This window comes from Tympanuchus pallidicinctus, unplaced genomic scaffold (assembly GCF_026119805.1).
Source record: "Tympanuchus pallidicinctus isolate F22 unplaced genomic scaffold, pur_lepc_1.0 scaffold24, whole genome shotgun sequence".
Lineage (NCBI taxonomy): Eukaryota > Metazoa > Chordata > Aves > Galliformes > Phasianidae > Tympanuchus > Tympanuchus pallidicinctus.
This window is the reverse complement of record NW_026294741.1, coordinates 2,699,406-2,726,186: the sequence shown is the minus strand read 5'-3', so window position 1 is coordinate 2,726,186 and position 26,781 is coordinate 2,699,406. Positions and strand designations below refer to the sequence as shown.

Sequence of the window (26,781 nt, the reverse complement as noted above, 5' to 3'; positions counted from 1 at the left end):
TCAGGCCGCGCGTGTGAGCTCGGTGCTGGGCAGCAGGCCCGGGAGGCACAGCCGTGCTGCAGTGAGCTCTGCTGGATTGCTGCGGGCTTCTCGGTCTGCGTGCCGACCGCACCGCGCGTCAGCGGCATTACGAGCCCTGAAAGGGAAGTGCTGTGGGTGCGTTGATGTCACGTCCCAGCTCAGGAGAGCTCTGCCCACGCTGGTCACCGCGCCTCAGCTCTAGAAGGGGGAACGTGGCAATTTGAGGAGGAAATCAAAGCCTCCTGCTCGATAACCCGGGGCGTGCCGCAATGCGGGACCGCCCTGAAGAGGGGTCACGTGGATAAACCACGGGGCGTGGCTCTGTGCGGAGGGGCGTGGCTTGCGCAGGCGCGTGTCAACGGCGCCGCTTCCGCGTGGCGTGACGTAAGCGGAGGGCGGGGCTTACCTGACAGGGCGGCCGCGCGGGCCGGGGGTCCCTAAGGCGCGGCCCCCGTCATGGAGGGCGGCGCGCTGCCCATCCGCCGCCACCGGCGGGCTTTGGTGCGAGCCGTCAGCGAGCGGCCATTTCTCATCGTCACCGGCGAGACGGGCAGCGGGAAGAGCACGCAGCTGCCCAAGTACCTCTACGAGGCAGGTGAGGAGCCCCGCGCGCTGCGGTTTCGGGGCGGGCGCGGCTCCGTGCCGTGAAGGCCGCACCGCTGTGGCGGCTCCGTCTGTGAGTCCGTCCCGCGCGTCCGTTTGCGTGTCCACCCTGAGCCGCCCTCCTTGTTCTCCTTGTTCTCCTCCTCGCAGGCCTCTCCCAACACGGAGCCATCGGCGTGACCCAACCCCGGCGCGTTGCCACCATCTCTGTGGCGCAGCGCGTGGCCGAGGAGATGGGCTGCGCTCTGGGCGGCGTTGTGGGGTACCAGGTCCGCTTCGACGACTGCAGCTCTGAGGTACGGCCCGCCGTGCTGCGGGGAGCCGGCTGACCCAGCGGGGGGAGCTGTAAGGTTTCCTTTCGGCCCGAGCTGCTCCGAAAGTAATGCCTCCTATTTATTTAAAACCGTTCCTCCTCGTCTTATCGTTACCCGCCTTTGGGAGGGGCTGTTTACGAGGGTAGGTGGTAGAGAGAGAATGGTTTTGAACTGATACTTTGATGTTACGAGGAAGTTTTTCACTCAGAAGATGCTGTTGCGCTGGAACAGGTTGCCCAAGGAGGCTGTGGATGCCCCATCCCTCGAGGCATTCAAGGCCAGGTTGGATGTGGCTCTGGGCAGCCTGGGCTGCTGGTTGGTGACCTTGCATATAGCAGTGGGTTGGGATGAGATGGGCATTGTGGTCCTTTTCAACTCAGGCCTTTATACGATTTAAGTGGAAACTACAACAGGTACAAAAAGCACAACAGCGCTGTTTGATTCAGCAAATTCTCAGCTGTGAAATGCTGTTTTTCAGTGTAGTCACCACCACTGCCTATGCTTTTTTGCTTGCAATGGACAAGAGTCTCTGTGCTACACTTGTGCAAATCTGCACCAGTGGAAGTGACCCACTGTCATCACTGCTGAGATGCTCCACCTGCTGCCTCACTGTGCTCGCGTCCACTGCTATGTGTCCATCCAAGTTCAGCAAGCGTCGTGAATGTCAGCGGGTGCAGTTACACACTTCATGTCAGGCACCAATCTGTCAGTCTGCCCCTCTGCTGCCATCTGTTGCACAGCAACAGCATGTAATGGGATAATGGTGGGAAGTTCTGCCAGTATCTTGGGCCAGCGTAATAAAACAGGAGGCATTACTTTTGGAGCAGTCCTGTATAATTCTATGATAACCATCCTGTAATTCATTTTATCAGGTTTTTGAAAACATTACAAATGAATCGTTGCCAAGAATGAGTGATGATGTGCCTGAGCACGTGTGAAACAATGTCAGTGTGTGTGTGCCAAGTGAATATCTGATCTGTGTAACTGTAAATATCCAGCACAGCAGCTGAATGTCTAATTAAACTTCTCAGGAGACTGCCATCAAGTATATGACCGATGGCTGCTTATTGAGGCATATATTGGCAGACCCCCTTCTCAGCAAGTACAGCATCATCATTTTGGATGAAGCCCATGAGCGAAGCCTCAGCACTGTGAGTGTTGCCTTCTTGAATGCCAGGTTTGTTTGGTATTGGTAAGGGGGAATTTGGAATTCATGGGTAATTTGGAACTCGTGGCTCTCTTCCTTCTGGTCTATTTTCCCAGAAGTGCTTTACCCTTTTGTTGTTCTAAGAGCATAGGATTACTGCTTGGCTTATTACATGCTGTGTATCCTGAAAGTAAAATGCTGCCTGTAGTCCAGTTGGAATTGCTGTAGCTGTTGTTCTGTTTGACAACAGTTATACCTTGGCTGGCATTTTGCACCTGCACAGGGTTGTCAGGGTTTTGAGGTCAGTACAGTTAACAGTAACTCCACTGTACTTCTAAAAGCAGCAACAAAACAGCTAACAGGGAAAGCTCTGAAACATCTCAGGGCAAGGCCTAATGTTTTGTAGGGTGTGTGTCTGACTGCTCTAAGAGATTATGGTCGTTGGGTTTATGGAAGTATCTAGACTAGCCTAAGTGCCAAAAGGTCAGTCTGACCCTTTTTGTGACAAGAAAAGTGGGATTCAAGTGACCCAGTCCTCACGAGTCTGTGTTGTGGGTCACAGATGTTGGGTGGGTGAGAGGGAACACAAGGAAGCCAAAGAACTGCCAATAGCAGGACATCTATGTCTGCAGAGTCCTAAGGAGTGTGCCGTGAGAGTGGAAGAAAGCAAACAACCCGTGGCTCAGGCTGGGGAAAAGGCAAAATGCTTTCTGAATCCAAGTTCTGTCCTTGGCCATCCGAGGGTATTGCAAGTAAATGAGCAAGAGTGATGTAAGAAGTCACTGCTCCAACACCTGTAACTAAAAGGAGCAGGTTTCTAATCCTCTGTGGTGCGCAGTAAAGTAGACTTACTGAAGTCTTAACAAGAAGTAGAACAAAGGAGGATGCACACTCAGGTAGCATCCTGGGTGAATATGATGACTTTTTTTTAATTGGTGTGAGATATTGCTTGCCATTGACTTGACCATGTGAATATAAAACTGAAAAGCAAAGAATTGGATTTATAGGCTGTGAGAAGAGCTGATGAAACATTAAATTCTGGAAACCTTTCATCAGGCACTTCTAGAAGGACTGAGGAACTAATATAAATTGCTTCTGTTTTCTATTAGGATATTTTATTTGGCTTGCTGAAGAAACTATTTCTACAGAACAAGCCACCAGGCAGGAAGACAGAAATGAAAGTAGTGGTGATGTCAGCCACCCTGGAGGTGGATAAGCTCTCAGAGTTCTTTGGGCATTGCTCAGTGCTGCATATTCCAGGAAGAAGTTACCCAGTAAAGGAGATATTCTGCAACCTGCTCAGCCCACGGGACACTGGAAGCTCTGCATATGTTACAGAGGTTTGACCTGCTTTGCTTGATTTGTGTCACGTTCTCTGCTCTTACTATGATTATTGTCAGTGTAAGACCACAAGAATCATCTGTTGGGTTGCTGTGTTCTTAACATCTTCCCATGATAATGGGGAGCAATTGTGAGGATTTTGAATGAGTATTCCCAGCTGATGTTGGCTTATTTGTTGCTTGTTTCAGGCTGTAAAAGTGACATTGGATATCCACTTAAATGAAGCAGAAGGTGACATCTTGGTTTTTCTGACAGGTGAGAATTTTTATTTCGACAACTGATGGTTATTTCAGGCAGAGCATTGCATTGTCAGCAAAAACACTGCAGCCTTCCAATGACTTTCCAGTCAGCCTCAGAGCAGTAAGTAGGGAAAAGGAAGCTGCAGAGTGACAGGCAACTCTTTCAAATGAGAGTTCTTAGAGCATGTGTAGGTATACCTGGCCCTATGAGATATGGAAAATACTTACAGGATTGGTACATGTTCTTGTCTTTCTTTGCCAGAATTACTCTGCATTTATATTGTGTCAGATTTACTCTTTATTTGTGTGATTTTTTTTCTTTTATGTTAATTCAAGAATGTGAAAAGCATATGGAGCAGGCACACACAGTGCATTTATATTTTAAGGAAGGTCCTCAGTAAGAGGCAGTGTGGAAGAACTGGGTTGTCACCACCAAGCTAACTCACAAATACTGCTTCCTTCTTGCAGTGGGCTGGGTGACTGAAACATTGGCAAGTCAGTCTTGCAGAGGTGTTGCAACTGAGGAAGAGAATTGTAGTTAAATAGGTCACTTGAATGCTCTTGTCTGTGTTTTTTTTTTAGGTCAGATTGAGATAGAAAAAGCCTGTGATCTCCTTTTCAAGAAAGCAGAGTCTATTGATTACCGGTATGAAGTACATGATCAATCTATTGAGGGACTGCTTATCTTACCATTGTATGGGTCAATGTCAACAGGTGAGAGCGTGTAGTATTATGTGAAACTTAATTCTTGTAAATGGTATCTGCAGGAGTTATTACAAACAGCATCTTACCCAGATGTTTTCATTGTGACTGGAAGAAATGGCATTCATTAATCCACTTGTTCTAGCACTCTTCTATTTTGTTGTTTTTTTTGCTCCTGTCGTGTTCATGAGCTAAACAAACTTGAGCTTTCTCTGAACTGGCACAGAAAGCTCCAGCCAAAATTCCTATCTGCTGGAAGTGGTGAAAATGGCAGGAATGGCTTCATATAGTATTGAGGTTTCCAGCTTAGAACGAAGCGTTGCAACTCTGAAAGGTCAGGTGTCTTATTTAGGTGGGAAAGGCATCGCCAGTATTTTGTCAAAGACAAAATTTGATCTGTAACAGAAGATTGAAAGAATGCAGAGTTACACAATATAGAAAGTATAGATTATCAGTGTGAGTCACTCATATTTGGCAGCAATACAGCAGATAATTTTGAAGAGTTAAATAACAAAGCGCTTTGCCCTTTGTTGGACACAACTGCTGTATTTTTGGATGATCTTGAGTGCAATGTTTAAATGTGCAGGTGCAGTTTGTAGATCAGGAGGCTGAACAAGTGCTCAGAAACTCTTGGATTCCTAACATATGCTAAAATCTTGAACTCATGTTTCATGTTTCCTTTTCAAATTTCATTGAAATGAATTTCACTAAACATCTGGGGAAATTTGTGTGGTGTCAGAGACATGACTCAATGTCAGAGCATTGTTTTACTGACTGCCTGTCATTTTAGATCAACAGAAGAGAATATTTTTGCCAGCTCCCAAAGGAATCAGAAAATGTGTGGTATCTACAAACATTGCTGCAACATCTCTGACCATTGAAGGAGTCAGGTATTGTTTCCTGTCCTTCACAAAAGGTATAACAGGGAATAATTCAGAAAGCTGTACTAGGCTTGGAAGAGCTTATCTGAATTCCTTCTGCTTCTGTACCTGAGCAGCAATGACTCTGCTGCCTCTGTGTGTGTGTGTGGTGGATTAAAAAAAGCCCTCAATGCTATTGGGTGGTCTTACAAATGACTAATATTGTTGGAACCTCGTTTGAAATTGAATTTCAGCTCCATTCAATCAGCATAATCTCATTGGGTGTGGGGAAGTATTATCTGTAACATCCTGTAGACTGAAGCATGGCAGGGCTGCAGCTAGCCAGCAGATTGCAACTCCCTTTTAGCAGCAGTTGTGGCAGAAATGTGTTCTGGCTCTGCTTGAACACATGTGGCAGCTGCATGTCAGTCTGTTGAGACCTCTGTTGTTTTTTTCTCTGACAAATCACAGATCTTTTCCAGGTATGTGGTAGACAGTGGATTTGTGAAGCAGTTGAATCATAACCCCCGGGTTGGCTTGGACATACTGGAAGTGGTTCCCATTTCAAAGTAAGTTTCATAAAGGTGATTTGCGTGGTGTTCCTGGGAGTTGCTCTGCCAGTGTTGTGCATCAGATGCTCTTTAAAAAATAGTAAAACAAAAAAGAGGGGGCACAAAGCCATTTCGTTTGGTGCTTAAGAAGTGGTTCAGGACACATCATTTCTTAAAGATACAGGCATTAAGAAGGAGTTGAGAATGCACTGTCTGTCTCCTGAATAGTGTCTTATGTTTGCAGAGTATAACAGCCTGATTCAGACAAGTTTTTAAAAAATAAGTCTTCCTTTGCATGATAATGCTGCTTCGTTCTGGTGTTTCTTGTAGCTGAGTTTCTCAGTTGCTGCACATCATACAAAAGCAAGAAATTGCTGTTGTTTGTCATAATTACGTGCACTGTTTTGGATAATACCAGAATGGCCCAAGATCTGTTTTGGTTTGTTTGTGACTGGTTTCATTTTTAAATTTTTATTATTATTTTTTTCCCCTCCTTGCCTTTCTTTTTTGGCAGGAGTGAAGCAATGCAGCGAGCTGGCCGAGCTGGCAGGACATCATCTGGAAAGAGCTACCGGCTCTACAGCACAGAATTCTGGGAGCAGTGCATGCCTGATCACACAGTTCCCGAGATCAAGAGAACCAGCCTGACATCTGTGATCCTGACCTTGAAGTGCCTTTCTGTGCATGATGTCATAAGGTAACCTCTCTGAGGAAGGGGGATTATCGTTTTCTTCCTGAGTCTGGGAGGCAGGGCAGCACAGGCACTGGCTGCCTGTTGGCAGGAGCCAGGATTAGATCCCTGGCCAAGTGTGATGGTGCAGTGCAATCAGCTTGTCAGCTTTTCTGTTCCTCTCGGAGGCTTTAATGACAGATTGGATCCTGAGCCCAGGTTCGTTGTGAGATTCTGCCGAAGCTGCCTCTTCATCTCTGAAATTGTTAGTGTTCCCTGTGTTCTTTAGCTGTAATTCTTCACCATGAGGCTCTATATACTATCATACCTGTATACTGAGACTGCTAGTCCATACTGTGGTCAGTAGTTTCTACTGGAAGGTTGGAAAAGTATTTTAATAAATACGAAAAATAGCAAAGTTAAACAACTGAACAGTTAGATTTTTACTTCGTTTTTTATCCTAGATTTCCCTACTTGGACCGTCCTGAAGAAAGGCATATTTTAGAAGCTCTCAAACAACTTTACCAGTGTGATGCTATTGACAGGTAAAATTGAAGGGGTGTGGTAACTACGTGAATTGAAATTTAATGGTTTAATTATTGTTAATGAGTTATTCATGTGGGTGGAAGGACTTCCCCTAGCAATAGATCGTTTCCTCATTTCACTAGGAAGTTAGCTACTGGATGTTAGTACACTGTAAAAAAACTAGGGTTAGAGCATGGCTTAGAACTTCAGAGAGATGAATTTCTTTGCATTGCCTCAGAGTTCCTGAGTAACCATGTAGAAATTACTTCAACTCCCTGTGAATAGTTCCTGATCCCAAAGTAGAGTGACGAAGATGCTGAGGCAGTGGCTCTGAGGCCCATCCAAGAACTCAAGACAGGAAGGGAGATCTTAGCGCTAGCTTCCAGGAATTCTTCTTGCAAATAAATAAACCTGAAGTATCTGCTACGCTTAAAAAGGCAGCTTTGCCTGCCCTGAGGTAGGCATAGGCAATCTGAAGGAAGGTGATACTTTTTGTCTTTCCTGCTCTTAATCCATGTTTGGTGGCTGACGTTGTACCTGCACGTTCTGATTTACATTTAAACCTACTTCTGTTGAATCTGGTGTTTGGATCTTTTTCCTGGGATAAGGAGAGGCCGCGTGACGAGACTGGGTGAATTCCTGGTGCAGTTTCCCCTCCCTCCCAACCTGTCCTGTGCTGTCATAAAAGCTGCTTCTCTTGATTGTGAAGATATGCTGCTTCCCATTGCAGCCATGTTGTCTGTGGAAAATGTCTTCATTCGTCCAGGTAGGAAGCCCCTTACCTCAAAGCAGCTTTGGATGGGTGGGGAATTCTGCTTGGATGGGAACTTCTCATACAGTGGCTAGGCAACACACAGTGCTTCGTTTGGAGACCTTTTCTACAGATTCTTTGTGTTTGTTTGGGTGCTTTCTGGGCTGTGTTATCATGTAGTTTTCTGTGCTAATAGTTTGAGGTCATTCATATCTTAGATGTATCTTAAGGTTTTAAAATGGGAGCTGATTTTGCAGTTTGAACAGTGGTAGAACCAGCCTTTACTTGAGGACAAAAGATACCCTGATGGGGAGCAAGCTGGTCTCCTCTGTTTGGTCCAACACTGTTGGAGAGTAAGTATTTGCCTTAAATGAATACCCTAAATAACCTGTATATTGCAGAGTGAGGAAGATTCCTCAAGTGCAGTGCCTTGTCTCCCAGAGGCAGATCTGTAGGGAAGAATGTTGAGATTAGGACAAATATGCAGATGCCCTTAATGTTCCTGCAGCTTTCTGTGCTCTTGGAGGCAGGGCGTTTTTGCATGCTAGGAATTGAAGACTTTGAATTGCCATTGTCCAAAGTAGAATGGAATTGGGTTGTATTTTTTCCAAGGCTGTGAGCTGTAAAGTGACATATGGGTAACTAATGGATTGCTGAGAGGTCATGAGAGGGAAAGCTGTGCAAATGGAGGAGGGGAAAAAAGAAAAAGACAAAAAGCACATCACAGCAGATGTTTTGTTGGTGGTATTTGCTGTTGATCTAATTATAGATCAGATAGACTGGTTAATTACATTTAAAGGAATGGGGTCACCTACAGATTGGTTTGTTTGTTCAAACCTCTGTTTAACTGATTAAAGCTTTCAAGTTACTGTGGGAAGCTCAGTATGTAACTGCCTGCGTTTCCAGTGTTTTTCTAAATGGGAAAAGTGATTTTGCTGCCATTCTGACCTAGCACCTCTCAGATGTTAATCTCAATCTCCCTTGTCCTCCTCCCCATCTCGTTTTCCCTTCACCTTGATCCTCCAGCTGACATCCCACCCCCAAGTGAGTAAAGACTGTTTGTAGCACAGTCTGTGTGGGAGACCTTTGTCCCTTCAAGTTGCTCATTGGCTCATGTCCCGTTATCTCTGTAGTCTATTAACTGTACTCATTAGTGCAGGGGCTGAGGACACTGCTGATAGTATGGATAGTCTGGATCTGTTCAGGAGTCTTTCCCAGTCCCACAAATGTGAGCTTGCTTTCCCATCCTCCATCTGGCAGTGTGCACTTGTTATCTGTTCAGCCAGCACAGGCGCACATGGTCATCATTCTCCATCACACATTAGGACACAAACACAGACTTTCCATTCTGAAGACAGTTGTTCATGTGTGATATGGATGTGAACAGGCCCCCTTACTTCATTCATCAGTGTTACTCACAGTGCCCACAAACTTCTGTAATACAGCCACAATGCAGTGTGCCTTTGCCAGTCACTCTGTGCCAAGGGGAATAGATTGTACTGGGGAAGGAATTCTTTGAGTATTCAGAACTTGGAAGAACACTCTGGAAATATTGCTTTTACCTTGTACATTCCTAGCATTTAGTGAAGGCAAATTCCCACTAAATTCATGGAGGACATATATATATATATATTTTTAAAAAGACTTATTTTTTTAAGACCTCTGTTATAACGGTACAGAAGGAAAGCTGAGAGTGGTAGATTAGATGCTATGCTGGGGTGTTTGCCTCAGGGCAAAGCTTTTGCTTGATCCCTGTGAGCTGTTTGTTCAGCATTGCTTCTCCTTGATCTTTTCATGTTGGCATCTGAATTGACTGCAAGAGAGCAATACACATAACTTCTCATGGAGACTAGTAGTCTTCATCTCTAGTGCTAACTGATGAGATTAATGGCTGATTTAATAGCACCTACATATTCTTGTTACTCTGTAGTGGAAGGGAGGGAAGAAGTGTAAGTGCAGCATGGTTAAAGCTCCCACACTTTGGAGATAGGCTTGTAGGAGAAAGAGGAGTGATAAATAGAAATGACTTTGTTAATGTGAGCTGTAACTTATTTCCTCAGGTGATCCTCAGAGGCAAAAGGAGGCAGAACTTCAACACCAGGAGCTTTCCTCACAAGTGGGAGGATGCAATGACTTTGCAACCCTCTTAAACATTTTTGAACAGTGCAAAGCAAGGTATAACGTGATTCCTGATAACAAGTGGCTTTGTATTGCTGACAGCTCCCAGCTGCTGATGGTTTTAAAATATATTCCACATATGCAAGTGTATGTGCTCATTTGTAATTGCAGATGTATTTCGTATTGTGATCTGTAATTTGAATGAAAACACCTATTATTTAATCTAACAGTGTCTGGTTGTGCAAGGTTGCCTTCTTTGTACGATTGTGACAAAAATACAGGCAACTTTCTGCCGTCACTTTACAAAGGGCTGCTTTATAATACAAGTATTTCTGTTCCCAGCAAGTCTCCTTCAGCATGGTGTCACAAATACTGGATCCATTGGAGAGCTGTAAAATCTGCTCTTAGTGTGGAGAAACAACTTCGGGAAATAACCAGTAAACTGAAACAGGTGAGAAAATACACTGCAAATCAAAGTGATGCAAGTTTGTATTTAAGATTTATACTGAAACTTGGTCAGATGGTTGATACTTTCTCCAGTAGAAACAAATTCACTTAATACTCATTTGAGCGTCTTGCTGCTGTGTAACCAGCGTGTCTAGGGGTGGCAACATGCAGGAAGGAGTGTTTTCTTCCTTTCCTCATAGTTTCTGTGGGGTGAGAAACCTAGAGTGGGATGGGATGGGATCTGTGGGATGGAAAGATTACAGAGATTTTCTTTGGCAAAGATCCGTACTCAAGTTATTTTCTTATTCATCTAGCTGCCAGACTTCCCTAAAGAGACTTTTGAAGGCTCTAGAACTGAGCTGCTAAGGCGATGCCTGTGTGCAGGATACTTTATCAATGTAGCGAGGAGGTAAGTCATAAATCTTGGGAAACTTGAGGGGAAAGATACTATTAAAAGATGTAGCTGCATGTTGAAACAGAATAGCAACAGTGTGCTGTTTTAAAAGTAGCTCAGGGCTAGAGATCTGCTCTGCCTTCTAACCCTCATTACATCTCTGGATAAGTTGCTTACTCCTTGCAACAGCAGTTTTTAAAGCATCTGTTAAATGAACTTGCAGGCTGGTGACTACTTCCAGGTATTAAGCTAAAACACTTTGAAGATGTCAAATTATCATGGCTGTCAAAGACTGCCATCTCAAACCCTGCTGTTCATTGTGTTGCAATACCTACAATGTTACTGTAGTAAATTAGATATGTTCTATTCCTCATCTGTTTTGTGCACTTAATTCTGGAAGGTTCTTCCCCTCCTTCTAAATTTGAATACTTTCTGCTCTGCTGCTGCTGACTTGCTTAGTTTGCATTGCTGTCTAATTACAGCAAACCATGATTCAGTACATAGAATTTTTCCCAACCCTTTTAGATCTGCAGCCAGGACCTTCTGCACAATGGACGGACATGGCAGCATAGTCTATATCCATCCTTCATCTACAGTAAGTTGCCAAGTTCTATCCATAATGTAGCAAAAGGAATCCATGTAAACTCTGTAAAAGAGTGCATGTAAATTCCTCCTTTTGGTTTGATTTGTGGTAACTTCTGTCTGGGCGAAGCACTGATGTGGTGTCACAAGAATAGAGTTCGTTCTGAGAGTGAGGAAGGGACTTGCATCTTCAAATCAGATAAATGTTTGGTTTATGAAATGAGTGCTGTATAGGCTGAACTTTCCCTCTGGCTGTTCTTAGATTTCCTGGGCAATTTTGAACAAGTCTTGCTGCAGTTTCTCTCTCTGCAGAGTTAAGGTAACGTCAGCTTTACCTCATTCCTGGATCTGAAGCTTTGCAAGATACTGAGAGTGCCTTTGATTTTTTATTTTTTTTTTTAATTTATTTTTAAATCAGTTTTGAAATAACCTTTATCTTTTCAAGCTATATAACCAGGAAACTCGACTTGAGTGGATTATCTTCCATGATGTCACAGTGACATCCAAAATCTATGTCCGGACAGTGTGTCCTGTTCGCTACGAGTGGGTGAAAGACTTGTTGCCCAGACTGCATCAGATTGATGCGTATGAACTGAGCAGTGTGGCACGGGAAGAAGTAACTGAGGAGGAAATAACCAGGTGGAAACATAAGGAGGACCTCAGAAGGCAGTGTGGTAAGCACATTACTGGTCTACACCTATGTCACATGTAGTTTTCTTGGTTATGTTGAACATCTGTGTGTATTGTGCCATGAAATGCATTCTGGACTAGTGTTAATCTTGATGTGCTTCACATGGTTGATATATGTTGTTCCTGTCTGACTGCTATATCATCCTCCTTTTTGTGCCTGTAGTGGTGTTTGTCTACTGGCCCTTTCCACGCTCTCTTCCTTTTGGTTTGGTGTTGCTGACAGGAGCAGAACTTAGCCAAGAGTGGAATAAAAGCATTTTGTCTGCTATTTTAAGTTTGCAGAGGATATCCAGTCATAGAAATTAGGGTTGCTAAAATAACACTGACCTGAGGGAGAAAATCCCAAGGGACTATTTAAAAAAAAAAAAAAAAAAAAAAAAAAGCAAACAAACTCATTCAGGTGAAGATCTCTTCCTAACAATAAATTTAGTGCCATATGTTTGAATGAATTGCCATTTAATTAAAACTGGTGCGTGCTAACTGATCTGGCTGCTTGACATTCTTTGGATTTTTCTGTCAGCAGGTTTTGTAGAGCAGCCAGATGTTCAAAGGGCCTCTTTACTCCAGAGCTGACCCTTCTAAAATGTTAATGCAATGTACAGCACAGCACTGGCAATCTAAACTCTCTTCAGTTTCCTTAAAATGGAAAAACTGCAGACTCTTGTGCTGGGACCAGCAACTATTTCTCTCCTGTGCTACTGTATAAAACAGGCACTTTAAACAGTAAAAATACAAATTGGATTTGGTTGATAAAACTGATAGAAAGGATATTAGAATTGCTGGAAAACGGGGGGGGGTCTCATCTAATAATCCTAAATCCAGAGAGCTGAGAGTAACCTTAGTTCTCCTTATCTCCCTTAGCTTTTTGACTTTACCTGGTGATTGTGAGGTTGAGATCATCCTTAGAAGTGTTCCAGCTTTAGTAAAAATGGGGGTTTGAAGGGCTGACAAAAGCTTTGGATTAGTGCAAAAAAAAAAAAACCCCAAACACCTCCAAACCTGAAAGGTGTCTCCTGCTTTTCTTTCCTTCTGGGAAAAAATATGCTCCCAAGGTCTCAGCTCAGTGGATGCATTTCTAAGGATGTCTGAACAGCACTCCTTCCCACTGCTTTATCTGTGTGTTACCTTCCCTCCCTTTCCCTCCTATCTCCAGAAACTTATAGTTTATTCTTTATTCTTTTCTAAACTTTTTTTCCCGTTCCCATTGCTGTCCTTCCACCTAAATCTGAGTTTGAGATGTGGAATTTAGAGAAGAAATGACTGCACAGAATACAAAGATGCATAGTAACTCTTACAAGAAAAAGCAAGATATACTTCTGGGTAGGATGAGCCCAGCTGCAAATATTGACATGGGATTTAAAGCATGATTTATTTATTATTTTTCTCCCTTTCATGGTACTGTCTGTCCTCTCTGAAAGATGTCTGAATGACTGACTGGTGCTTGGGAAACATTTAGAATTCTGTCTTTCTTCGGGGGGGGGGGAAGGCATTGTACAAATAGGAAGAATTGTAATGCTCTTTTTGCACACGAATAATGTATGTTCCTCTTTCTCCCCACAGAAGGAGCCAAAGACAGCCCTGCCAAAAAGCTGGAGAAAAGGAACGATGATAAATCGATTCAGGATGCCCGAGCTCGCTATCTTGAGAGAAAGCAGCAAAGAGCACAGGGTTTCAGTGGCCCATTGAAAGAAGGGAGCTAACGCTTGTGACTGCTCTGCTCCCAGTGTTAGGACAGGCAGTTGTTCTGGCTGTGTTTGCATAGAGCAAAATAGCTATCTGGGATGATGGAGAAGTTCTGTGTGGTAAGTTGGACTGCTGACATGTGCAGAGATGATCATCTTTCCTGCATTTTGTGAGGAAAAGTTACCAAGCTGAACTTTGTTGCCATGTGTCACAGGCAACGATCTCGTGGCTTCAAATGTGAATGAAGACACAATGCCTACTGTGGTGCCAGTTCTGTGGCATTTAGCTGACTTAGGACAGGCTCAGTGCCTTTTAATAAAACTTTCTTAAAGTTGTTTTTGGTTTTCAAAGCTGTGGAATTGTTACTTTTTGTCCAGGTTACCTTGTATGGCTGTGGCTGTACCTCTTTATCTGATACTACGGAAAACGTATAGGAAGTGCTCTTTTAATGATAGATCAAGATGATTCCAGATTCAAAAGGACGTTTGCCACGTGCATTTTCTTCCAACTGTCTATTCCCACTGTGTACAGCAATGGTTTGGGGTGAAGATGTCCTTGTACATAACACATTTTGTAAACTTTTTTTTTTTTTGGTCAGGGATGGTATTTTCCATTCTGATAAATTGCAGCAGGCTCTGCAGTCTGGCAGCGGGCTGCAATTCTCAGTCTGGTGACTGTTATTTTTGAACTGTATGGATTTAGGTCTGAAAAATGACTGTATAAAGAACACATCAAGAACCACTACACTTTTCTTCCTCTAGTAAAGATGCTTTGTCATTTTAACTTCATTGCTGAGGAAATAGTCTCCTTCTCTCACCTTAATCCCAGCATGTAAACGTTTCAGTAAGTCGTGTTCTAAGATGATTTCCCAAGCATGGGAATGAGCTGTTGTCGCTGTTTTGTGTCTCTGTGTGTCAGCTTTGGGTTCTTTTGTGGGTGTTGTGGCAACCTCACTCTTTGTAAAGGAAAGAGGGGGGCTGTACTTATTAAAATGGAAGGAGCATGCTTTGTGTCTGGCCTTGTGGGGCTGGAAGGGGCCACAGTGCTGCAGGGGAGAAGCCAGCAGGCTTTATTCACTCCCTACCCCTGGAGCCTGATGTTTTGCAAACAAACCCCTCCATGATTGCCCTTTTCTCCCATCTCTATTAGCAGTGCCAGCCCGAGCACCGCTGCCCCGATGCTTCTTTTTTAACTATCACATTTAATTGGAGGAGCGCAGAAGGGCGGCTTTTCCCTCCCTCGTCCCCCGTACTGTGCGGTTATGACACAGCACGGCCCGCAGCTCAGCGCCCAACGAGGGAGAGCGGACCCTCCTCAGGGCCCGGCCTCATCTCCATGGCAACCGCCCCCCACCCACGCGCGGATGGACACGGGCGCGGGGCTGCGATGCCGCCTCGAGTCACCTTGCCCGGCCGCGCTGCCCCCGGCACGTGACCAACCGGGGCGGCGAGCGCGGACCGGAAGTGACGCAGCCGCACCTCGGTCGCATGATGTGGCAAAAAAAAAAAAAAAAAAAAAAAAAAAAAGGGAGGCGGAGGGGGGAGGAGGAGTGATGAGACCCGAAATAGTCCCTTCCGGTGGCCGATCCCTCCGCCGCTCCCATTGGCGCTGCGGCGTGTGAGTGACGAAGCGCGGTGGGATCCTTCCGCGCAGCGCAGGCAGCGCCCGGCAGGTGAGGCCCGGCCTCTTCCTTCCGCGGCGGTATCCTTCCGCCGGCGGGGGCAGCTTCCGGAGCGCCGCGGCTCTCCTCTCCCGCTGTGGCCCGTTCCGCCATTGCGGTGCCGCTTCCCCGCGCCTCCCGCACCCCGCTGAGGCGCGACGCCGGTCCGGCCCCGGCCTGGAGCCCCAGCCAGCAGCCGCCGCCATGGCCCAAATACTGCCGATCCGCTTCCAGGAGCACCTCCAGGTAGGAGCCGAGGTGCTTGGGGGGGGAGGTGAGGCGGGCCGCTCCTTTCGGTGGGGCGGGAGCGCGCGGCCGGGCCGCGTTGGTTCGCTCTGAGCTGCGGGCGGCTCCGAAGGGCGCCTTCCGTGCGGGCGAGGCTGGCGCCGTGCCCGGCTGTCACCTGCGGGCGGGAAGGGATGATGGGGGGGGGAGGAAGGTGGGGGGAGACGGCCGAGAGCCGCTGGGGCCCGCACGGGGTCGGGGCACGGAGCCGCTTCAGACTGGAGCCGCGCAAGGAGGGCCGGCCGCAGCCCTCGGCCGTAACGCGGGGTTGGGGCTAGGCGCGTCCTTCGCCTCGAGGAGAGCCGCGCGTTGCGGTAAAAGTACCGCAGGACGCTCTGCGCTGCGGCTGTGGCCGTGCGGGCGCGGCCGTGTCGGCTCTGCGCCGCTCCCCGAGCTCTGGAGCGCTGCCCCGTTTGTCTCGGCACGGAGGAGCCTTCGGTTCCCTCCCGGCGGCCTTGTGAGGGCCTCAGAGCTCAGTCTGCTGCGGGTTGGGGGGGGCGGTGCGATGCGATGCGATCTTACACCTGGCGGCAGGGCTGCACCCCGCGCTGCTGCGGCGGTTTGGATCTCGCGTCCGCTGCGGAGGAGCGGCTGTCGGTGGAGGACCCGTGTAATGAGGCTGTGCGGGGTCTCCTGTGAGCGGCTTTTTGCGGCTCTCCCGTAGCCCCGCTGCCCCGGCTGTCACCTTATGTACGTGCCACGCTTGTAGCTGGCTGTGACTGTGGTAAACGCTGACACAGCAATGGGTTTGCAGGGTTCCGGTGACGTTTCTCTCACCCAAATAAAAATAACTTACTTTCTGGATGCCCTGTTAAAATTTATGATATAAATTCCCATAGCTGTATTGTTGTTAGTGGGTGGTGGGCTCTCCGTAGCATAGCCCACCACTGAGCACAGCCCCTCTCTGTGACAGGAGCAGGACACAGGCTGGTGTTGTGAGCTCCATGTGCGCAGGTGAAACTCAATTCTGTGCAGCCCGGCTCTTCATACAGCATTGTGGCAGCAGGGCGCTCCTCTGGTGCATTATTAAAGATACAAACGCTGCTTGGGACCCAGTGCTGGGTCTGATGACATGAGTGCAATTACATAACGGGGCTCGTCTGCCGCACTCCAGGGGTGCTGATAGGTTTCAGGCCACTGCGGTTGCAGGACATGATCATTTGGGCTAAAGAGTGATTTATTTAACTGTTTATTGCCGTTCCTACTTAACGCGGAACGTTGACTTAACCAGTATCTCTTACAACTGCCTGCACAAGCTGGTCTTTTGCAAGACTTGGTGCCCACGCTTCTGAGCCTGCCTACATGTGACTCTTGCCCGTAATGCTTCAGTTTTTGCAACTGCTGAACTTCCTCATTTCATTTCATTGAAAAACTCAGAGGAAGTTGAGTTTTTAGGGGTGCTGTTTTTGTGCTGAGGCATCTGATTTGCTGTTGGAGTAAACTTGGAGAGTGGGAGCATTGACATTGCTCTGGTTTTGCCGTCCAGAATGGTTTTAGCATGTCAGGCTGTTGGTAGGAATCTCAGAGGACTTCAGTTATAGAATGTCTGGAGCTGTGCCTGACCTACTCCACATAGGGGAATGCCATCCAGGCATTGGGCAACACTTGCAAGTTGTAGCTAATGTTTAACAGAGTAGTAAGGCACCCAAGCAGAGCCTTATTCCTGAAAGGGCAGGTGATGGATATGAATGGGAAACTTCCCGTCAGGCTGTTATTGGAAGATGATGTGAATTAATCTCAAAGAACGACAATCAGAGCTGCGTGTGATATGCTGATAGCTATCCATGGATCTCCTCCTGCAGGTCAGGGTATGGTCAGGCTGCTGTGTGAAGCTTGTGCTGATCTGCAGCTCCAACCCTGCTGCATTGCATATTGCGCCTCTCAGGGCACACTGGCATGCGCTGTTGCTGCCAGCATCTCTCCAAGGTGATGTTGGAATGAGCAGTGAAGGGCCCCAGAAGCTCTGCACCATTCTGCCTCTGCATGCCGTGTCTCTTGGCTACCCAGGACTTCATGCCTTATACCCACAACTTGAACTGAAGAGTCAGAGCGCTCAAGTGAAATGTGGCTACTTAGCTTCCAAGGTGTAAGGGAGCATTTAAGGCAGCTGTTAAATATAAAATCAAAATGTGTAGTCAGGCTTTGTTTGCCAGGCTTCAGTCCTGCTACGGGGCTTTGAAATGTCAGCAGTTGCAGATGTGTTGGATGTTATCTGTGTATGGTCTGTGGCAGGCGCCTGTCTTGCCACACTAACATCAACAATATGCTGTGGGGAAACTTTCCTTGGGAACTTGTAGGGAGAAACCTTGGGAGGTTTCTCTGCTATCAGAACTACCGGACTCTGCCATAACATCTCAAAGTGAAAGCCTTTATTTAAAGTAACTATGAGGAAGGAGTCCAATGGGCATGCAGTGGAAGATCAGAGTTCAGTATGTTGAATGATTGCAGATCTGGCTGCTCGCATCCAATGCTTAGTGTTTCCACAAGCTGCTGCTTCTGAGTTTAAGGGATGAAAGAAAAGCCAAACAGTTTGCACAGCGTGGGGAAGTTGTCTGTGCTGAATGAGAAGGAGCCAGGCAGGTTAGTAGGTGAGGAACTGTGATTTAGCTGAGCTGTACCATCCTGAAATACATAAAAACTGAACTTGGACTGGGCGTGCTGGTGTGACTGAGGGCATTAAAAAATATTTATCTGAAAATGAATATATAAAACACATTCAGAATTATTCTGTAGACCTTTCTAGGCAGTGCAGAAACCCGCCAGCTCGTGTTACGTACTTGATGCTGGGGCAGAGCCACCCTTTCTAACTAAGGAATGTGTTCCTGTGTCTGCCACTGGTGAAACAAACCTGGCTGCCCCTTGTGTGGGTCCAACATTTGGTATTTGTTGGCATTTTAAGAAGATGGGAATGGAAGGCAGCTGTGCCTAATGCTGCTATGGTGGGGCTTCCCCCTCTGCTTCATGGATGTGAATTCCTAAAGCTTGGAATCTTCTGATGGAGGGTGTAGGGAAAATCTGTAATGAAGAATCCAGACAAGCTGAGTATGCGCGCCGACTAATTGGATAGGAGCAATTAGTTAAGCAGTTGATAAGCTAGGCCTCTCACCAAGCCCCTGCCAGCGGGAAGTGGGGGCAGCAGCCTGCAGGGCCCTGTGCTGAGATGGGGGGATTCCCCATGGGGAGATGGCCACAGCAGCAGCTCTGCCCCAGGCTGCAGGGCTTCTAACCCAGACAGTCCTGCAGTGTGTTGGTAGCGGTGGGGGGTGGAGGGTTGCCTCAGACTACTGAGGGTCAGGCAGAGAATAGGAAGGATGTAGAAGTCTTCAATATGGTGGAGGTCTCTAATCTGTTGAAAGTGTGACCTTCTAGTCTGCCTCGAGCTGCAGCTCCCACCTTGTAGCAGTAAACATGGGCTGCTTCAGAGCTGTTAGCATACTGTGGTGCAGCTGTGTGGTCACTACCTCCAGCAGATCGGTGTGGACATGAATCTTCTGTGTGACTCAGGTCTGCTTTGCCAAGTTTCATGGATGGAACTAGATTAGTGGCTGAGATGTGGCCGATTGCAGTAGAATCAATGTGACTCACTGCACACCAAGGTGCTTTACTTAAACAACAAAACAACCACTAAGAAACCTGCAGGTTTCTCAAAGGGCTGGGAATGCCTCTGCTGATGGTATATCTCAGTGATGTGACTTCCAGCAGCACACAGATAAGAGCTGTCTGGATGGAGACTGCAGCTGCCTGTGCTGCATCCTGTTGGGTGTAAAAGCCGAGGTGGAATGCGTGCTCAGCAGTTCTGCACCCTTCCTTGTAGGCAGAGGGAAACTATTTGACAACTAAGCAAACTGTCACAAGAAAGCCAATGTTCCAGGAAAGGGTCATCAAAGTGACTGTTGTCAGCAGTTTTACTATTCAGTTTGATGTCAAACACGCGTGTACTACCACAGCTTCCCTGGGTAAGTTACCCATACTTGAGGCATACTGCAGTGAAAAAATCATCTTACTAATCAGGCTTTCGTTTACTTGTTAGAGCCATTTGCTTCTCAACACTGCCCAGATAAATGCCATCGTGGAATTTGATGGTTCAGTGCAGCCCACAGTTGACTCAACTCTAACCTGGAGCTAGAGGATTCCTTCAGGACTGAGTCTGCTGAGCAGAACAGATCCTGCTGTCGGTGGCAATCCATCGATGGAGCAGCTCCTACACAGAAGCCTCTCTTTCACTGTGTTTTCAGAGCACTGCTGGAGCTGAGCTCTGCCACAAACGTTAGTGTGTAAAACAGCCTGAACTGGAAACTGGTTGCCCAAGCACTCCAGCAAGTTCTGCTTTTGTATCTGTGTGAAAGCCAAGGAAGTGTTTTTCATAGCATAACGTAAGAGTGTTTAATGATTCCTTCTTTTTAGACTCTTTCCTGAATTGGTGAAGGCTGATGGACCTGAATGAGTGTCGTGTTAAATGATTGCTTTTATTTTTTTCCCTCAATAATAAGAGAAGAGGAAGAAAAAATCTGCTGTAAAATTCTTCTGGTTGTGAGCTATGAAGCTCATCCATGAAATAGTATTGAAATCTTTCTAATAAAAGCCTACTATTGTGTTCCCTGGTAGTAAACTTAGTCTCTGTTTACTTAACTTTTAAACTCTTGTGCCTCAGTCAGCTGAACTTTAGCCCATCTGGGGAAGGGAATTACCAGTACTGGGGGAATAAGTCTGTGCTTGAGGAGCCGTGGGCATCGGGTCTGGGTGGAGGCAGGGGAGTTCCTGTAAGCTTTACCAGTGAAGCAGATGGCACTGAGGCTGGTGAAGCTCTGTGTAATGGAGTGCAGAGATTGCCACCAGCAGGGCAAACCCTGGTGCTTGATTCATGCACCTGGATCAGTCTGCTGAGGCTCAGAGATGAAGTGTAAGCAAAAGGCTCTTGTGTGCTTAAAGAGCTTGCTAAAGGCCATGCCTCCATCAGAAAGGAGGACTTGCTTCAGAACTCCATTGGTAACTCACTTTTCGTTTTTTACCCTTGAAAATCTCAGTAAGTAAAATATAAGTAACAACGCATCTTCCATGATTAACCAGGGCTGGATGCCTCAGGTGTGACCCCTAGCAGATGGCAGCTTCATCACAGTTCAGATCTGTTTGTCCTGCAGTATCTACACAACTTTGATCCGGTGGTTACTTCTAGACCTCCGTAAGATTTCTGCCATCTGCTCGGACTTGCTGCTTTGGTTTATTCTGCTAACCGTGCCCATCTGAATGTGGTGCTGTGAGTCACAGCCAAGAGGAGTGCCTGGTGCTCTCAAACTGCTCTCCTCGAACAAGGAAATGGAGCTCTTGCTGAATGAAGCAGCACTTGTTCAGCTTGCAGCCCTAGAAGGAGGAAGCATTGCATCCTTGTGAGTGTTTTCCAGAAGAAACTGTTAGTTAGGTCTCCAGACCCTCTCTACCTGCAAGGATACGAGCAGGTCATGTGTTCAGGTGCCACTCTTGGGCCTGGAGGATCCTACCAATAATGGTGTGAAATGGAGATGTGAATCAGCTTGCTTAAATCAGTTTTGCTTCTAGTCTTACCAGAGAACCATAGTGAAATAGTGCCCTTTGAGACAAGGGACTTCATGCAGAGTGACTGTAGAACCAAACACGAAGGCTGAATCATTTTCCAGAAATACTCTCCTTCAGCACACCCAAGGAGATAGAGCTGACTTGCTCTGGGCCTCAGAGCTAACTGTGCTGAGATCTGCCATCTCCATCCCCTGGCTGATGCTGCCCATCCATATCAATGCCTGTAAGCAAAGCTTGCTCTGCTAACTCTGTGCAGTGCAGCTCAGCTGCTCCTCCTGTGTGCTGCCTGAGAGCCAGGGCAGAGAGAAGTGGAGTAAAACACCCTCTTTATCCGGAGCTGCAAGTAGGCTGAGACAGCCTGTCTGGGGTGTGGTCACCTCCAAGCCTGTGCAAAGCAAGGCTGATAAGGACTTGGCTGTTTCTTTGAATGAGAACAATGCTCTGAAGGAGCTACGTCTCCCTGGGGGATGCCAGGGGGCAGAAGTTCTCATGGCCTCCTTGGGATCATGAAGCGTTGGGAGGGATGAATGCTCTGGTGGTAGAAAACTGATGCTGTGTTTAAGGTGTGTGCTGCAAGCTGGATGTCTGCGTGCAGTATGGAGTAACCAGTTTGGTTTCCCCTATTAAAAATGGAGTACATGTTGTTTCAGTATTGCCCTGGTGATACATTAGTCCATAAATACAATGAAGAGGCACCAACTAAACTGCAGTTTGTTGCAAGCTGTGCTAGAATTGTCATTTCACGGTTTACAGAAGCAGACTGGCTCAGCAGAAAAGGAGATAACTTGTGGATATTAAGTAAGGCTGTGATGAGCCATTTCTGATTGCAGTAATGTCCATCCTGTTGGTTGGATCTGCTTTCTTGGTGATATACAGCCTCACTGCTAGACAGGACTAGGCTAAATGCTAGACAAGTAGCTTTTTTTAACTCCACAAGGATAAAGATAAAGCTCAGGCACCTCACATGTGGCATTAAGCTCGAAATAGTGATAGATGCCAAGATCAAATGGAGTGAGGTAGGGCTCTGGAAGCAAAGACGATGGCAGTGAGCACTGAAGCTGTGACCCAAGCACTGCGCTGGAAGCTGCCAAGTTCCACGGCCCTTAAACCATCTGAGGGCTTCAAAGCCTGAGCACTTGAAGCGAGTTGCACCAGGCCTTGTAGGCAAGGAATCAAGTGCTTGAGCACTGCAGAGCTTCTTTGGGGAGCCAACTGGGTGTAACTGAGGGTGGGCAAGGAGTCTTACATTGTGCCATTCATGGGATGTGTGCTTTTAGTTGTGTTGTTATGAGAAGGTACAGGAAGCCTTCCTATCTCCTGTATCTTCTGCTGCCTTCACAAAAGCTTTTGATGGTTATGCTGATGTAGTAACTCAATGCTAAACTTCTTTGTTTTTCAGCTCCAAAATCTGGGCATCAACCCAGCAAACATTGGGTTCAGCACTCTGACGATGGAGTCGGACAAATTCATCTGCATAAGAGAGAAAGTAGGAGAACAGGCTCAAGTGGTGATCATTGACATGAATGACCCCAGCAACCCAATTCGAAGACCAATTTCAGCTGACAGTGCTATCATGAACCCTGCCAGTAAAGTCATTGCATTAAAAGGTATGCAAGTCCTGGTAAAGAAAGGTTTGAGGTAGCTGCAGAGCTCTCTGTAGTGCTAGTTTATGACTGATTTAATTCTCTCAGGCAGCTTATGTGGGAGGATGCCTTTCCAATTTTCCACAACTTAATGGGAGCTTTGAGTTCAATGCTTTTTTCAGTTATTCTGAAAGTAGCTGGGTAATAATTTTTAGTTAAAGCTTGCTACTATTTTGTTGATCATCAGGATGAACCTTTCTGCTTTGCAGTCAGAATGCTTACAACGTCAATGCAGGGAAAGCTGGAAGGAAAGCTCAGGCTTTAGACTAGTTCTGGAGGGATCTTGGAGAGAAGAAAGAGCTGATCTCCTAAGCATACAGGGTCTGTTCACTGAACTTCTCTTTATAGACTGGGAAACAAAGACTGGGGAGGAAAGGAAATATTCCTGAAGGCCATAGTCTGGCCTTGCTGGAAGAGACTGGTGTACTGATCAGTGCATATTTGTTGTATCTGTCAGAGATAAGAGATGTAAAACTGCCCATGGAAGACTTGTTTAGTCCAGGAAGCACAAGGTCTCCTAACTTGGTATCTCTGGCAATACAGTGAACAAACATGCCCCTGAAGTCTCCAGCAGTGTTGTTTTTTTCCTCCCAAGAGTCTTTGAATGTTCTGTTGCTCTTAAAATGAATGTACTGCTAATGAAAATGTTTAAATGCGCTCAATGTTATGTAAGTTTGACTTTAATACTGTGCTACTGTTTTGTCACAACTTTAATGCTTTCTTGTGTGTGCAGATGGTGAGTTATTTCAATTGACTGTACTAGTTGCTGTCTTGTCTTATGAAAACAGAAAGCAAAATCAAATAGCTCAGGTTTATGGTGGACATGGCTGATTAGGCATGTTAAACAGCTGAAAGCCTAACATTCTGAGGTTTTTCATTCACCATTCTGTGTAATTAAAGTAACTTGTCCTCTTGCCTTTTAGAGCTTGTGTTGGTTGCTAGATTCCTTTCCTTGCACAGTTTGTGTTAGTCTGGTTTGCAGCCAGTAGCTCTGTGTATCCCAATAGTGTGACTTGAGGGCTTTGGTTAATGAGTCTGAATTATGACAGCTGTCTAGCAGCTCGACTTTTCCATGTTATGTTGTGTTATTCTTGAAACAGATGTGGACTTCATTTTGAATGGCACTGACATAGCTCTCCTCATGACCTCTGAGAGACTCAGCATTACCATGGCCTGGATTTGATGTACATAAGTATCACAGGGCTTGTGTAGCTGAAGCTTTTGTCTTCTACCAAGCTCTTTTCCACATCTGTTTGGTCAGCGAATGGCAAATTCAGACCAAAAAGCATATGAATACGTGGTGGTAAAATTAGGAATGCAGTCTGGTTAAAAGTAATAATTAATCTCTAAATGATGCTGCCAGTATACAATAGCATGGTCTAAAAAAGTCATGATAGATTAACATCACAATGCAGCTCTTCTACTTTTAACCAGTGCTTGAAGTGACAGGTGGAAACTGCAACACCCTGGCTAACAACGTGATGTTTTCCAGCTGGAAAAACGCTTCAAATATTTAACATTGAAATGAAGAGCAAAATGAAGGCTCACACAATGACAGATGACGTCACCTTCTGGAAGTGGATCTCCCTGAATACTGTTGCCCTTGTAACGGATAATGCAGTCTACCATTGGAGTATGGAGGGAGAGTCCCAGCCTGTGAAAATGTTTGATCGCCACTCTAGTCTTGCTGGCTGCCAGATCATCAACTACCGTACTGATGCGAAGCAGAAATGGCTCCTGCTAACGGGCATATCTGCACAGGTAATTCAGCTTAGTATGACAAGGTGCTCAGTAACATTAACCTGTGTGAAATTGCTGGGCTGCATCTGATTGTTGTTCTGTCTCATCTAGCAAAACCGTGTTGTGGGAGCAATGCAGCTCTATTCCGTAGACAGAAAAGTTTCACAGCCGATCGAGGGGCATGCAGCTAGCTTTGCACAGTTCAAGATGGAAGGAAATGCTGAAGAATCCACTCTCTTCTGTTTTGCAGTAAGAGGGCAAGCTGGGGGTAAGGTAAGACTTGGTTCTGCTTGCTGTAGTCTTCAGTGACTGATCCTGATGACCTGCTGTCAGGAAACAAAGTGGCTTAATAGATCAGGTTGCCATAAAGAAAAAAGTGAAGGACTATCTGTTAGTCTGGATGCTGCTGCTGTAGTGTGTATGAAAACTGGGGCATGAATAGTTTCACAGCAGGACTACCTGATGTGGAAGCCTGTTTCCAGTCATGAAGTGGAAGTGAAGGTGGCGTGTTGTGACTGCAAACTAGTTACCAGCTTGAAGGACGTGACTCCCAGTTTCACAAGTAAAGCTGAAGTGAAAAGCTGTCGTAATCTCTGTGCTGATTCCCAGTATCAGACTAAACTTCCAAATTACTGGATGAAGAAAATGAAACAGTGATGTTGCCACAGTCTAATGCCAACACCAGAGCTATATGAACTACTGTAAGTGAAAGTTGAAACAAAGTAAAACTAAAGCTATGTTCAGAGAAACATTTTCAGAGCTGTCTCTGTAGAATGTGAGCCAAGTTGAAAGAGTGCAATAAAAAGTGACCTAAGAGAACTTTAAGCTTCTGAGTAGCTAGAAATAACTCAAGATCATGCTCAAGTCATTTTTGTCATGCAGGGAGTGTGAGTACAATATGCTACACCTTACACCTGTGCAAATATTCAGGAAGACTGGTTTAGCTCTTCTGCTTGCATAAGCTTTGGATTTAGGCTTGGCAGCAAAAGAGTTGCCATATCTTTATTGTTAAATCTCTTGTTACATGTGTTACATGGTAACTAACAAACTAATCTTACCTATTACACAGTTGCACATCATCGAGGTTGGCACACCACCAACTGGGAATCAGCCGTTCCCAAAGAAAGCAGTGGATGTCTTCTTTCCTCCTGAAGCACAGAATGACTTTCCTGTTGCAATGCAGGTATGACAGCCATACACAGGAACCAATCTGCAGCTTCTCTTGGTGGGTATGACTGAGTAGCAGGGCACTGGGAGCCAGGTGATCAATATAAACCTGAACTTAACTGGTGTGATTTCTACTTCTGCTTCAGTAGTGCTGAAATCAAAATGGGGACTTAAGCAATGTGTGAAGATGGTTCATTCTTATTTATAGAACAAATATCCATGTATATTGAACAGACTTCCGAGCTATTAAAGCCTTAGTCTACTGTGAGAGTACTCAAGTATTCAGTAAAGATGTAGCAGCACTTTTAGTTCTTTTGAAGTGATGTAATTATCTGACTCTCAAAAGCATCCAATCATTTTATTCAATACCAAAATTGATTTAATCTATTCCTGTCTTGCAGATCAGTGACAAGCATGATGTGGTGTTTCTGATAACAAAGTATGGCTATATTCACTTGTATGACCTGGAAACTGGCACCTGTATTTACATGAACAGAATCAGTGGAGAGACCATATTTGTTACTGCACAGCATGAAGCAACAGCTGGAATTATAGGAGTAAACAGGAAGGGACAAGTAAGGAATGGAAACCACTTGCTTAGGCAATCCCAGTGAACTTTAATGATAAGGCTACAGAGTTCATATTGGTACTTAAGTCTTCACAAATGAATGAGACAGAAATCAGAGGGAGGAGTATGGTAATATCAGTTATCTGAACGTTAGTGCAGCTTGTCTGTCTAATAGTTTTTTTACAACTCAGGTTCTCATTGCATAATTATAAATAAGTATTTTTAATGGCAATCAGTGGATCTAAGCACCATCCTACTGTGAGGATAGAACGAGATATACTTCCTTTAAGGTAGATGTTGCCTTATTACAGAGCACACGTTAATGCAGTCTTAATACACTAACTTGAAATTCTTCATTCAGGGCATTTCATTTCTGATCATGTTGTGAGCCCCAGTGAAAACATGCTAACGTGTCTCCATAAGTATCTAATTTGGTTGAACAGTCTGCTGACATGCAGCTATGCCTCAGGACTGAACTATCTCACCTGTTGTTGCTTGTGTTAGTAATACTGAGCAGATTTGTTCCTATT

The 26,781-nt window shown here is 45.7% G+C and overlaps 2 protein-coding genes across 4 annotated transcripts in view; both read left to right on the top strand.

The window, feature by feature from the left end:
* The first annotated feature begins 404 nt into the window (after nt 1-404).
* On the top strand, nt 405-13,988 carry DHX40 (DEAH-box helicase 40). Its single transcript, XM_052688602.1, has 17 exons — nt 405-616; nt 775-920; nt 1,970-2,089; nt 3,195-3,425; nt 3,615-3,681; nt 4,248-4,379; nt 5,158-5,257; nt 5,710-5,796; nt 6,293-6,475; nt 6,913-6,993; nt 7,582-7,739; nt 9,785-9,899; nt 10,185-10,293; nt 10,604-10,698; nt 11,209-11,278; nt 11,711-11,939; nt 13,516-13,988. Exons 1-17 carry the CDS (start codon nt 478-480, stop codon nt 13,653-13,655), a joined length of 2,202 nt encoding a protein of 733 aa, XP_052544562.1. The 5' UTR covers nt 405-477; the 3' UTR covers nt 13,656-13,988.
* Nucleotides 13,989-15,334: 1,346 nt separating this feature from the next.
* CLTC (clathrin heavy chain) overlaps nt 15,335-26,781 on the top strand; it is a 29,395-nt gene continuing 17,948 nt past the window's right edge. The window contains exons 1-6 of one of the 3 annotated variants that reach the window (XM_052688661.1): nt 15,335-15,544; nt 22,533-22,740; nt 24,269-24,537; nt 24,628-24,789; nt 25,586-25,699; nt 26,085-26,258. In XM_052688661.1, the coding sequence (XP_052544621.1) occupies nt 15,503-15,544; nt 22,533-22,740; nt 24,269-24,537; nt 24,628-24,789; nt 25,586-25,699; nt 26,085-26,258 (969 nt within the window). In that variant the 5' untranslated portion in view covers nt 15,335-15,502. Of the gene's footprint in view, nt 15,545-22,532; nt 22,741-24,268; nt 24,538-24,627; nt 24,790-25,193; nt 25,218-25,585; nt 25,700-26,084; nt 26,259-26,781 lie in introns of those variants that run through there. The other 2 variants (XM_052688662.1, XM_052688663.1) reach the window with 2 other exon arrangements.